The 13,382-nt window shown below is 39.5% G+C and overlaps 1 protein-coding gene across 1 annotated transcript; it reads left to right on the top strand.

Moving 5' to 3' along the window:
• The first annotated feature begins 5,155 nt into the window (after positions 1-5,155).
• LOC147637571 (uncharacterized) lies at positions 5,156-7,300 on the top strand. Its single transcript, XM_086799371.1, has 2 exons — positions 5,156-5,332; positions 5,413-7,300. The coding sequence occupies exons 1-2, from the start codon at positions 5,179-5,181 to the stop codon at positions 7,179-7,181; spliced, it is 1,923 nt and encodes a 640-aa protein (XP_086655497.1). The 5' UTR covers positions 5,156-5,178; the 3' UTR covers positions 7,182-7,300.
• Positions 7,301-13,382: the final 6,082 nt, after the last annotated feature.

The following is a 13,382-nucleotide window of genomic DNA, read 5'->3' as shown; positions in this document are numbered from 1 at the left end:
ATTAAACATATATTAATATTAGCATATATTAATATATATATCTTACATATTATTTATTGTAAGAAAAATAATGACACCTACCTATAATGATACCCCCGATTTCATTGTTTTAATGTAGCGGCCATGATTTTGAATGTTTTCACTGCAAAATTAATGTAACCCTACGATTTTTATGAGCTCGTCATTTTGAAGCCTTGTTTTCTACTCTTTTGCCAGTCTAGTTATTTTTCTGAGCTAGTCATTTTGAAGCCTGGTTTTCTATTCTTTTGCCAGCCTCCTTACATAAAGATGCCTCAGTCTATAACTATCACTGGCTTGTAGAACCTTCTACTCCATTATCTACACAAACCATCCAAGTCCCTGAGGGAAAATTGATTTCTCTCTCTCTCTCTCTCTCTCTCTCTCTCTCTCTCTCTCTCTCTCTCCCCCCACCCCCAACACAAAGATAAGCACTCTCTCGCTCTCTCGCTCTCTCTCTCTCTCTCTCTCTCTCTCTCCGCTGGCTCTTTAAGCATGTGAATTCATAAATTTTGTGATTATTATTAAGGTTTACATTCTGAATACTATGACCAGGGTGTCTTTTTTCTTTTTCAAAAGAAGATGACTGTCGTTAGTGTAGAGGTTGGTCTAGAAATCAATGTTGCATGTAAGAAGAAGTCAAGGCTACTAATAGCACTCATGGAGGCGCGATGGAAGCTTTGAGTATATATGGGTGCACCATGCAGGTAGCGATTTGTGAGTACAAATGTGTGTGTGAGTGATTGAGAGAGAGAGAGAGAGAGAGAGAGAGAGAGAGAGAGAGAGAGAGAGAGAGAGAGGAATAGGGAGAGTATGTGTGCGTGTACGGTGCACGTGTGACACTTCCATTTGAGTTTTTTAGAGCTCTCTCTCTCTCTCTCTCTCTCTCTCTCTCTCTTTGCATGTTGTAGATTGACCCTAGATTGTGCGCTTTGTATGCCCAAAATTAGGGGTCCCAAACAGCACATACTTATTAATAATATTAAATAATGTAATAAAACAAGAAAAAACAAATTCTAAAATAAAAATTTTAAACATCATTTCATGGCTCCAGACAAAAATTTAAAGAGCAAGCCTTCTACATTGTTACTTTCAAATGGTCTTACAACGTACTCACGTTTTAAAATTCCATTGGTGCTCAATGCTTCTAGCACATGTGGAATCAAAGCTAACAACCCATTAGCGGAGGTGTTGAAGCTTGCAAGGTTAATTCTTTAGGATGAGGCTCCGATGATGCATTGGTATGCATATGAAGCACTAGACAGGACATTGAAAGACATTACGCAGAGTGATACAATGTTTGGTGAGAAAGTTATTCTCTTTGGTGGTGACTTCAGGCAAATCTTACGGGTTGTGCCAAAGGGATCGCATGAGGACATTGTTGTTACAACGTTATACTGGTCACATATTTGGAGATATGTGAATGTTCTAAAGCTCACCCAAAACATGCGGGTTAGACAAAGTGCTTATGATTGTACAAAATAAGAATTTATCAAATTGACATTATAAATTAGAGACGACTCTATAGGCCATCCAAACAATGAAGGCAGAGTGGTAATACCACCACGAATGTTGATCCATGGGAACTCCATTTTGAGTTTGGTAGGATAGGTATACAAAGATCTTCAAAGGATGGAGGAATATGAATGCTTCTTTAAAGACCGTGCTATACTTGCACCACGAAATCTAGAGGTTGATGAGGTTAATAAACTAGCCTTGAGTGCATTGCCCGGTCTTAAAAGAGAATACCTTAGTGCTGATTCGGTTGCTTCTTTCGAGAATGACGCAATATTGTATCCAATTGAGTACTTAAACAGTTTGAACCTGGGTGGTGGTTACCCTCCTCATTGCTTGATTCTAAAGATTAATGCTCCTATCATGCTACTCCGTAATTTGGATCCTCGACGGGGACTTTGTAATGGTACCAGATTGATATGCAAGCAATTTCACTCAAAGGTGATAGAAGCAGAAATCATTACAGGTATAAACATTGGAGAAAGGGTCTTTATTCTCAGGATAATATTCATACCTACTATGCTGCAATTGCCTTTTGACATGAGAAGGAGACAATTTCCTATAAGGTTAGCCTTTGGTATGTCAATAAATAAGTCCCAAGGATAAACATTGAGTGTATTGAAACTTTACCTAGCTACACAAGTATTCACACATGGACAGTTGTACGTTGCTATGTTATGTGTTAGATCATCTGATGCAGTGAAAGTATGTGTAAATCATTATATGGAACAGGAAAGCAGCATAGAAGGTTCTCAACCGAAGTCTTCACAACCAATGTTGTCTACACGAAGGTTTTCCAAATAGCATGAATCAAGATGTAAATTTAATCTATGCCTAAAAGGTAGAGAACAAGCTATTGATATAGCAGCTTACAAATGCTAGAGACTACATTCATAGATATCTTTGTATCAATGAAGAGAATGTTTGCAATGATGTAACATGTGTAATCTATGTTGTCTTTCTATGCAATCTTTCACATTGATGCTTTTCTCTTTGGTATTATTGAATTCACGTGTATAAATCTACTTGGATTTAGCTAAAGATACCATGTAGATCCACAAAAGGGAGTGCCCCATCATTGCTCATCAAGAGGTGGTTCTAATTGTTGAGATGGCGGACGGCGGGTGTCGGTGAGTTCCTGTTTTTTTTTTTTTTTTGAGATTTGGATAAGCAAACGTTTACTTTTCACTTGCTTTTATATACAATAGCATTATTTATTTTTCTTGCTTGGCACAAAAATTAAACACACACACACACACACACATAGGGAGAGAGGAAGACTTTAAAAGTGTTATGTAAATGATTAGTGTTGTGAGTGTTATATTTGATATCAGGGATATATTTCTTAGGATAGAGGTGGCAAGGAGATCATTTTCATTTGTTTATAGTGATGGCCGAGATATTGAAGATACTTATTTTTGAGATTGCTATAATTTAGGTATTATTATTTTTTATAATTTATGTAATATTCATGGCTGAGTTGTAGACCCTCCATTTTGGGAAGGACAAGCAACAGTATCTCTAATTATCGAACTGTTAGAGAGCACCGGTGTTTTACGGTATATATAGAAACCTGTTTTTTATGTAGCTTTTTGTGTTTTGTTTGATAAATTTATATTGCTATTGGCAACAATAAGGAATATCTTTATTTTTTAGAACTCAGATTATTGATGGGTTTGTATGATCAAGACCCTTACAACGAGAGCTTTGGGCTCCTTGGAAATTACAGTCTGAGATTACAAAAGATCGCGGATTAACTTCATGTACATGTAATGTTTGTGGACTATGAAAAGCCTGATATGTTGATTTTTGAGTCATAGGCACTGGACAACATAGAATTTTTCAGTTTGCTGTCTACAAGCCTGTTCAAACCTCATTCGCCCCTCAAATATTGATCCACCAAATGAGTTATGTAAGCTTTTGTTGTTTTCCTTCTTTTTTTCCACGAAAAGTTTATCTTGCAATAGTTAATGTTTGTTTCTTAAATATTTTTTGCTAGATGGAGGTGAGGAGTATAGGCTTCCAAGGAGAGATAATCCAATTGTCTGAAGATTGTTTTAAAGCTTTGTTTAGGTGTATTGAGATTGTCAACATTATATCGGGTTGAAGTGCTAGTTGTTTATTTACGCCAAGTTTGGTACTTTATTCAATGAAATTAAGTGCTTTAGGAGCTTCTACATGGATATATATGGCAAGCATGGTGTGTTTATACATAGGTTGTCAAGTTAGGGACCATGGGACTCATCATAGGCTTCAAATATAAGGCTTATCCCTACTTACCCTTCGAGGACGAGCGTTTTTTTTAAAACAATTGGTTGGAATTAGAAAGTCAAAAAACACACACTCGTGCATGCCATCGCTTTTGCAATGAAGGCTTGAACCTGTGACCTTGAGACTCTAAAGTAACACCTCTTTCTACTAACACCTCTTTCTACTGCACTGATTTGTGATCGACAAATGTGAATGCAAGAATACTCTTGCCCGTTAATAAGTGTCATAAAGTCCTTACAAATTGCCTGGAATATAAGCATGAAGTATCTACTACTCACAAACCAAAAAATTCAAAAATAATTAAATGAAGAGGGGCTGGCCGCCAACTGTTTCTTCTGTTTACTTGTTTTAGTGCTGGCCGAACTGGTCTTGAGATGTTCCATGAGATGTTTTAGTTTTGTTCCCCCTTTTTTCTGAAGGTTTCTCCAGATCACTGTGTCTCCCCATGGACCTTCCTCATGGGACCTTGTAACATCATTTTCTTTTAATATATTCCGCTGTTTCAAATAAAAAAAAAAAATTCAAAAATAATTAAATGACGATGAGCGCAAGAGAGGCTTATGAAAGATCAGTCCCACCGTTCACCGTGTGTTTTTATGCATGTAAGAGTATCTCCTAAGACTAGAAAGATAGGATTTACTTGTGATGAACGGAATTCAGACTGGCAGGGTTATAACTTCCAACTACGTGCAACAGGTTTCCTTTATTACACGAGAGACGCGCCTCGTGAAATTACGTGATGAGAGGAAAGGTAAAACTCCCGAGTCCCGACATGGGCTTTCTGACACTAACGAGTGCGTCGGTGCGTACTCGGGACTGAGGGGACGTTGAGCCATAAATCATGATTCTACTTAGGTCAAGACTCAAGTACGTCGGCAAGCGTTCAGGCTTCAGCTGAGGGTTGAGACCCCCGGGTGGTGTAGCGAGTCCTCGTCAACATTCCTGGTGCGCCGGTGCTAGAACCAATTAACCGAATCTTCAAGCAAGGGATTCGAGGCTGATTGGAATCTGGAGTGTCATTAAGCAATGAAGCTTCGAGACACGCAAATATGCACTTGATGTTGCACGTACGAGCTTTTTAATGCAGTAGTGAATGCGATTGTGATCACTGATAAGAGAGGGCGCGGTGCGCCAGCAAGCTTGGCCAGCCGCGCCTGGCCGCCGCCCGCTGTTATGAGCGAAATGAACGCTGTGAGCCTGTGTGTACCCTAAAGTGGAATAAATTAGCCCGCGGGCCGCCTCCTGGCCATAGGGTAAACGCTTGGTTCTTCTCACACGCGGGGAGTCAAACGACACACGTGTGGGTATATCCCCCTCCTCGTTTGTGTATAAAATGAGGGCAAACATGTCGTCTACTTTAATTTGGCGAACGCCATGGGGCTCCTCTCTTTGCAACTCGTGTTGCTACTGGTGTTAGCATGCGTTCACAATGCTGCGGCTGGGCCAACTACGTTCATCGTGAAGGGCAAGGTATTCTGCGATGCATGCCATGCTGGACGTTTCACGCAGCCCTGCTTCTTCATGGAAGGTGAGGTGGCATGTAAACACCGCTTGCTTTTCTTGTTTGATAAACGGAGTTTTGTTTCTCAAGCGTTCTTTGGACAGCAGGAGCCAGCGTGGCCGTTCGGTGCACGTCCAAGAGTGGCGCAGAGACTGCCTACGTGGAGGGTACGACGGACAAAGATGGCCAGTTCAGTATCCACGTGTCGGGAGACCACGAGCAAGACGCTTGCGTGGCAGCTCTGCTAAAGAGCTCGTCGTCTGTCTGCAATGTTCTCACCACGAAGACCGCGGCCTCCGTCGATCTCAGCGCACTCACTGACGGAGTAATACTCACGGGCCCATTAAGCTTCAAGCCTGAGAGGGCCTCTGAAGCTTGTTTGGTGGATTTGCGGTTTGGAGAAGGCGGCTCCTACGTGCAACCGGAAGGCTACTATTCGTCGCCAGCCCCGTCATCTCCGTCACCACTGGTAGCGAAGCCGTCACCTTCACCGTCTCCCGTCTATTCTTCCCCATCTCCCGTCCAAAAGCCGCCATCCTCGTCGCCTGTCTACAAACCACCATCCTCATCCTCGCCGTCTCCCGTCTTCAAGCCGCCTTCTTCTTCTTCTCCCGTCTACAAGCCTCCTTCTTCGCCTTCTCCCGTCTACAAGCCACCCTCTGCGCCCGTCTACAAGCTGCCTTACAAACCACCACCCTCCTCCTCTTCGCCTGTTTACAAACCGCCATCCGCCTCGCCGTCTCCCATCCATAAGCCACCCTCTTCTCCTGTTTACAAGCCACCCTCCTCTTCTCCCGTTTATAAACCACCCTCTTCTCCAGTGTACAAATCGCCATCTTCTCCACCCTACAAGCCGCCATCTTCCGGATCACCTGTTTTTAAGCCGCCGTCTCCAGAATCTCCTTCTTCCCCATCCTACAAACCGCCATCCTCCGGATCACCTGGTTTTAAGCCGCCATCGTTCCCTCCAGAATCGCCCTCGTGTCCTCCACCATCTTCGTCCTCTTCTCCCGTCTACAAACCACCTTACAAGCCACCATCCGCCTCGCCGTCTCCCATCTACAAACCACCCTCTTCTCCCGTCTACAAGCCACCATACCAGCCACCCTCCTCTTCTCCCGTCTACAAACCACCTTACAAGCCACCATCCGCCTCGCCGTCTCCCATCTACAAACCACCCTCTTCTCCCGTCTACAAGCCACCATACCAGCCACCCTCCTCTTCTCCCGTCTACAAGCCACCATACCAGCCACCTTCCTCTTCTCCAGTATACAAACCGCCACCTTCTCCAGCTTACAAACCGCCATCCTCCGCGTCACCTGTTTTTAAGCCGCCGTCGTCGCCTCCCTACAAACCGCCGTCCTCCGGATCACCTGTTTTTAGGCCACCGTCCTCTTCCCCGATTTACAAGCCCCCCTCCTCTTCTCCACCCTACAAACCACCATCCTCATCACCGGTATACAAACCACCGTCCTCGAGTTCCCCGATCTACAAGCCCCCAACTCCACCCTCTTCTCCCGTGTACCAGCCGCCGTGTTCTCCACCCTATAAATCGCCATCCTCCGCATCACCTGTGTTCAAACCGCCGTCGTCCCCTCCAGAATCGCCGTTGTCCCCTTCGCCGATTTTCAAACCCCCCACATCGCCCTCTCCTGCTTATAAACCACCTTCCTCGTACCAACCGCCGTCCTTTCCATCCCCCAACTACAAACCGCCTCCCTCCCCGCATGATAAACCGCCAGCTTCTTCTCCGGTCGTCACGTCACCCGCGCCAACATATACCAAGCCCAAGCCACCTTCTGCTTCATCTCCCGTCACGAAGCCTCCCGGCTCCCTTTACCCTCCCGACAAGTATCCACCCTCCCCCCCGTATTAGATGATGCTCGTGTTGATAATAAGAGCTTCTGATGTTGCGCTTTTCAAATGTTATCGATACCCTTTTACCGAGCTAGTTTATAATATGATAATATGAAGCCTCCACGTGAGTTGCCGTATTGCTGGCGTTTTCACCGCGTATACTTACTTTGATCACTGATCACCACGTGCAATTTCCTGTTCTTTTCGTTCAGCGACGTCGCAGGTGGCGCTAAAATACACCTTCGTCTTTGCTAATTAATTGAAAGCTACAGTTAGTTAGTGTTCCGTACATTGCAAATCAATCCACGAGCGCAGGGCGAAAAATAGTGCCCTACAATGAGCAAAAAATCAAAATGGATTAATCAGTTAGTGTCAACCTTTGAGCGAAAACATTTGAATACAAAGGTTCAAAGGTTTTTTTTTAACCTTTCAGGCTACCCAACTTCCATTAACCCTGGAATGCCTGTCTCTCGCCACAAGGGGCGTCCAGTTGAAGCCCCCTACCCTTGTCTCTCTGCATTGCATTTCCGTCCATCCCCTTCACTTTCGCATCCTTGGAACTAGGTTTTCTAAACAGATTTATATTCTATCTCATGCATTCTTAGCGACTCCTAGCGTGTAGATTTTTCATGCATGTGATAGCAATGTAGGCTAAGATCATGGTTAATGAAAGGGTTAGGGCAATGAGAGGGCAAGGAGGCGGATGGTTGATAGCGCAGTATCCGATTGAACTATGTAGATTCTGCCTCTATAGGAATTTCACTTCTAGGTACATTAAGATTTGGGGCTTTGGATTTTCCGGCTCCATAAACATAATAACCAAGAAGCTTTATCTTGGGCAAGGTAAAACGCTAATAGGAATGTAAAATAGCCACTGTTACCACGTGGCTATAGAGGATGGACAGACTGCCCACCCTTATGCATTGTTGCCAAGTGGCTAGAGGAGGAGAGATGGTTTTAGAGGAGATGTTAGAGTGACATGTGGCCTTGTGTAATGTTGCCATGTGGTTGGAGTGGAGGAGAGATGGTTTTAGAGGAGATGCGAGAGAGTGACATGAAGCCTTGTGTAATGTTGTCATGTGTCTAGCTTGATTAGTCATGTCTTCTTTCACTATCATCACCCAGAGGACTGAATGAATTAGAGTAGATAGGAGGACTTAGCCCTTCCTAGCTTCTCCTTAAATTTGTCAAAGGTTATTCCCCCCCTTAGATTCGTCTCTTACCCTAATCCACCCTTGTTCTTCAGTTCCCCTTTCCTCCATCCGCATCTTCCCCTTTCCCTTATCTTCCTTGTTAGCGTGTTTATTGGCAGATTCAACATTGCTCCCCCCTCCCTCCCCCCTCCCTCGCCCCCCCCACTGAGCCCTCTTCCTTCTTTCCTTCTCTATCCATCTTCACTTTGTTATCCAATCCACAATTTCTAGCTATATGTCGAAAGTTTCTTCATCTGAAGAATGCTCTTAGAAGCTTCCAAATTTTAGCTTCAACTCCATTTTCCCTAGTTTCCCTAGATCCATTTCAAACGTTTTCGGTGTTTCAACAAAGTCTAGTGCCTTATAGATTCGTCAAACACCGACTTCGAGTGGTATAAGAGGAAGAGGGAGGGGAGGCTAGGGTGAATGGAACGAGAGGAAGGCTAGGGCAAGGGGGAGGGAGAGGGAGAGGTTGAGGGAGAGGGTGGTTGGGGGAGAGGGGGTGGCCACCACTAGGGCAACATAAGGAGAGGGACTGTGGGGTGAACGAAACAAGAGGGAGGTTGGGGCAAGGGAGGGAGAGAGAGAGGGGGGGAGAGGGTGATCAGGGTGTGGGCAAGCGGGCATGGCTGAGGCAAGGCAGCATGGGATGAACGAAAGGAGAGGGAGGGTGGGGCGAGGGCCAGGTGTGACGCGAAGATGAGAGTGTGATGGAGACGTAAGCTTTTTAACCTTATCCCATAAATTAATTAATGGGCTCAGAGTGAATAGAGGGGGTAGAAAAGAGACCCCACTTATTTGAAAAAAAACATAGGTCCCATTTCTACTACATCAGTGACCTCCATACATCCTTGGTTACATGATGCATAACATGAGATTTGATGTCGTCTTCTATTTTTGTAAGATTCTTTCCTCCAGTTTTTGAGGTGTGCAGGTGTAAGAACCTCTCCTTCTGATCTTATAATTATTCTCCTCTTTGAAATAAAAGAAAGATCCTGTTTTACTCTGTTTTGGCTTGGAGAGAGAATGTCTAGAGAGGTAATTCAAAATTGAGATATTTTTGGATATGAAAATTCTCCTAGTATCTAAAATTATTTTCCTCTTTGAAATAAAAGAAAGATCCTGTTTTGGCTTGGAGAGAGAAAATGTCTAGAGGGAGGTAATTCAAAATTGAGATATTTTTGGATATAAAAATTCTCCTGGTGTCTAAAATGGTTTTCCTTGAAACAGAAATTCAAAAAGAACTTTTCAATGTGCAATTGGAATTAATTGAAAATAGGTAAAAAGGACCTTAGCCTAAGGGTCCAGATTTTCAGAAATTTTTGGATTATGGTCTAATTAAGGTTCCTATGGACCAATAATATTAATCCAAATGTAGGGAGGAGATAAATTGAAGAACAAAAAAAAATCTCAAAAAATGAGTAAATGTTCACATAAGATGAAGAGTTGACTGAGTACAAGGTTTATTAGTTAAAAATTAAGAGATATTTAGAGGAAATGATACATTTTTGACACCTCAGTGTGGGGATCTCCCCTCATGAAGGAGGTGCCTATTTCACATGTGTGGAGGAGTTTTAAACTAAAAAATAATGAGATATTTTCATCTCTCCTCTCTCCTATTTCAACTAGATCCAAAAAAGTAAGCTAAACTGACCCAAAAATGGTCAAAAATTGACCTAAGGCACCTATTTCACATGTGTGGAGGAGTTTTAAACTAAAAAATAATGAGATATTTTCATCTCTCCTCTCTCCTATTTCAACTAGATTCAAAAAGTAAGCTGAACTGACCCAAGAATGGTCAAAAATTGACCTAATTGATCTGGAAAATTCTAGAATCAATTTGCTTGGTTAGAGGCTCACTTTTTCCTATAAATAGAAGCCTCTCCCTTTGTAAAAGCTTAATGGTGTTTATGCACTGTTACTATGCTCCTGTCCTGAGCCATTTACATTGAATTTTTTTAATAATTCAATTGTTTTTGGCCTAATCCTCTCCAAAGTGAATTGGTGACCACTCTTGCTTCAAACAAGAGTAGAACCCTCAATCCCTCAAGCCAAAGGAGAGCTTACAAGCTCTATGTAATTTAATTTTTTTACTTATTTAATTTTAAATCTATGGTTTTCTTGATTTTCATGTTTTACAGTTGATTGAATTAAATTCAAATGTTATGCCTTTGATAAAAAGGCCACCCCTTTCTCTTCTTTACATTCCAGCCTTTCTTAATCCTAGAAAGATAAACTAATAATCAAACTCTTCTTATTGTTTACTCTCCTGAATTTAGAAAATTGTGTAGATTAGAGTTCTATGAATTTAATTTCGGTTAATTTAAGTCAATTAAAGAATGATAAAAATGAGAAATGGTCAGCCATCAAAGGAGGTTATGGTAAAATTTTTCAGAATTTTGTGGAAAAGAAAGTTGTTTTTATGTTGTTCCAAAAGAGTAATTCTCACTATTTTTGCATCTAAAAGAAATATTTTGATTACTCCATGTACATATTCACTTATGAATATGCATGGATATCACTGATATTAATTATTAAATTTGATTTTATGCATAGAAAGATGCATTAAGAAATTATTTTTATTTCAAAAGTGTTATTCTCATTAAAATTGATTTTTATGCATAGAAAGATGCATAAAAGAATTATTTTTATTTCAAAAGTGTTATTCTCATTAAAATTGATTTTTATGCATAGAAAGATGCATAAAGGAATTATTTTTATTACAAAAGTGTTATTCCTGTTAAACTAGATTTTATGCATAAAAGGATTATATATATATATATATATATATATATATATATATATATATATATATATATATATATATATGAAAGTGTTATTCCCATTGAAGTTGATTTTTATGCATAAACAGATGCATAAAGAATTTTTATATCGAAATTAGAATTCTCTTAAATTCTATGTTTAAATTCTGTAAGATTCCTCCCCCAACCCCTTTTTGATGTCTAGTATCTTTCCCTGTAATCAACCCTCTTCAGAAATATAAAGACCCTGTTGCTAACTATTTTAGCCTAGAGAGAGAAAAATTATTCTAGAGAGAGAATATTCAGATTTTGAATATTTTTGGATAGAAAAATATCTCTTATAATTCAGATGAGTTCCCCTGAAACAGAAATTCAAAAAGAATTTTTCAATGTGCAATTGGAATTAATTGGAAATAGGTATAAAGAACCTTAGTCTAAGGGTCTAGATTTTCAGAAATCTTTAGACTATGGTCCAATTAAGGTTCCTATGGGCCAATAGCATCAATCCATGTGTAGGGAAGAGATAAATCCAAATTTGTAAAAAGAAGATACCCAAAAATGAGTAAATGCTCACATAAGGTGAAGAGTTGAAAATGTACAAGGTTTATTAGTAAAAAACTATGAGCAATATTAAAATGATTCCATTATGACACATATGTAAGGAAGGGGAATTCTTTAAAGGAGGTGCATATTTCACATAAGATGAAGAGTTGAAAATGTACAAGGTTTATTAGTAAAAAACTATGAGCAATATTAAAATGATTCCATTATGACACATATGTAAGGAAGGGGAATTCTTTAAAGGAGGTGCATATTTCACATAAGATGAAGAGTTGAAAATGTACAAGGTTTATTAGTTAAAAAAAACTATGAGCAATATTAAAATGATTCTATTATGACACATATGTAAGGAAGGGGAGTTCTTTAAAGGAGGTGCATATTTCACATGCTTGAATGAGTTTTAAACTCATAAAAATTGAGGTATTTCATCTCTCCTCTCTCCTCATTCAAGTCTAGTTCCAAAAAGTTAGCTTAACTGACCAAAAAATGGTCAAATATTGACCAAACTGATTTAGAAAATTCTAGAATCAGTTTGTTTGGTTAGGAGCTCAATTTTTCCTATAAATAGAAGCCTCCCCCTTGTTGAAAAATATATAGTGTTTATGCATCGTTACTCTACTCCACCTAAGCCAAGAACTGTGAATTCATTTAATAATTCACTAGTTTTTGGAGCTTCTCTCTTTCTTCAATCCCCATTAGTGGCTCCATCAACATACTTAACCAATTGATTGGTTGGGGGCCTCTACCGTGAACAAAGAATCAAGCAAGTTGTAAGGTAATTAGTGAATATTTATCTTTCTATAATTTCTTAATGTTTCTCTCTTCTCAACCCCTCTCAAGCTTGAGAAGTTTAATTGGTATGGTTTTTTTTTAAATGCTATTGAAGTTTGAATAGTAGTGAAGAGTTACATAATGCTATTGAAGTTAATTTTCACTTATGTTTAAATTCTAATGATTTTTAAGTAAATTCTCTCTCTCACTCAAGAAATGGTCATACTCATGACCCATTCTCAATCCAAATCAAGCTTTTCATAAAGCTTTTCCTTAACCCAAGATTAAGCTATGCTAGAGGCCAAATTAATGGCTTTTTTCTATGCTTTTAGTTTATGTATATTAATGATTCAATCCATTATGGATTAATAATCCAATTAGAGATCATTTTAATTATTTCCTTAATGATAAGCATTATCCCTTAGAAAAATTGAGATTTATCAGTCATAGCAGCGGAGCTAAGGCAAAATTTTTATAAAAATTATGCATAAAATAATCTCATTCAAAGCATAAAAAGAGGACTTCCTATCATATTCTAGAAATTATCATCCTAGATTAATTGAAAGAATTTCATTACAATCATGGAGAAATTGAATTTTAATGTCATGCATAACGGATAAGTTTTTATATCAAAAGTGTTTTTTTTACCATTTTTATTTCATGCATAGAAGTATGCATAATGGATAAATTTTTATATCAAAAGTGTTATTTTTATCATTTTTAATTTTCATGCATAGAAGTATGCATAAAGGAAAATTTTTTTATATCAAAAGTGTTACTTTTATCATTTTTAATTTTCATGCATAGAAGTATGCATAAAGGAAAATTTTTATATCAAAAGTGTTACTTTTATCATTTTTAATTTTCATGCATAGAAGTATGCATAAAAGAAATTTTTTTTAATTAAAAGTGTTACTTTTATCATTTTTAATT

This window comes from Cibotium barometz, chromosome 6 (genome assembly GCF_041138505.1).
Source record: "Cibotium barometz isolate CiBa-2024 chromosome 6, ASM4113850v1, whole genome shotgun sequence".
Classification (NCBI taxonomy): Eukaryota; Viridiplantae; Streptophyta; class Polypodiopsida; order Cyatheales; family Cibotiaceae; genus Cibotium; species Cibotium barometz.
The sequence above is the reverse complement of the archived record's forward strand: the minus strand, read 5'-3'. Positions and strand labels throughout refer to the sequence as shown.

Coding starts and splice junctions, on each gene's coding strand:
- LOC147637571 (XM_086799371.1), top strand. CDS start 5,179: ATGGGGCTCCTCTCTTTGCAACTCGTGTTGCTACTGGTGTTAGCATGC. Junction 5,333..5,412: donor GCCCTGCTTCTTCATGGAAG/GTGAGGTGGCAT, acceptor TTTGGACAGCAG/GAGCCAGCGTGGCCGTTCGG.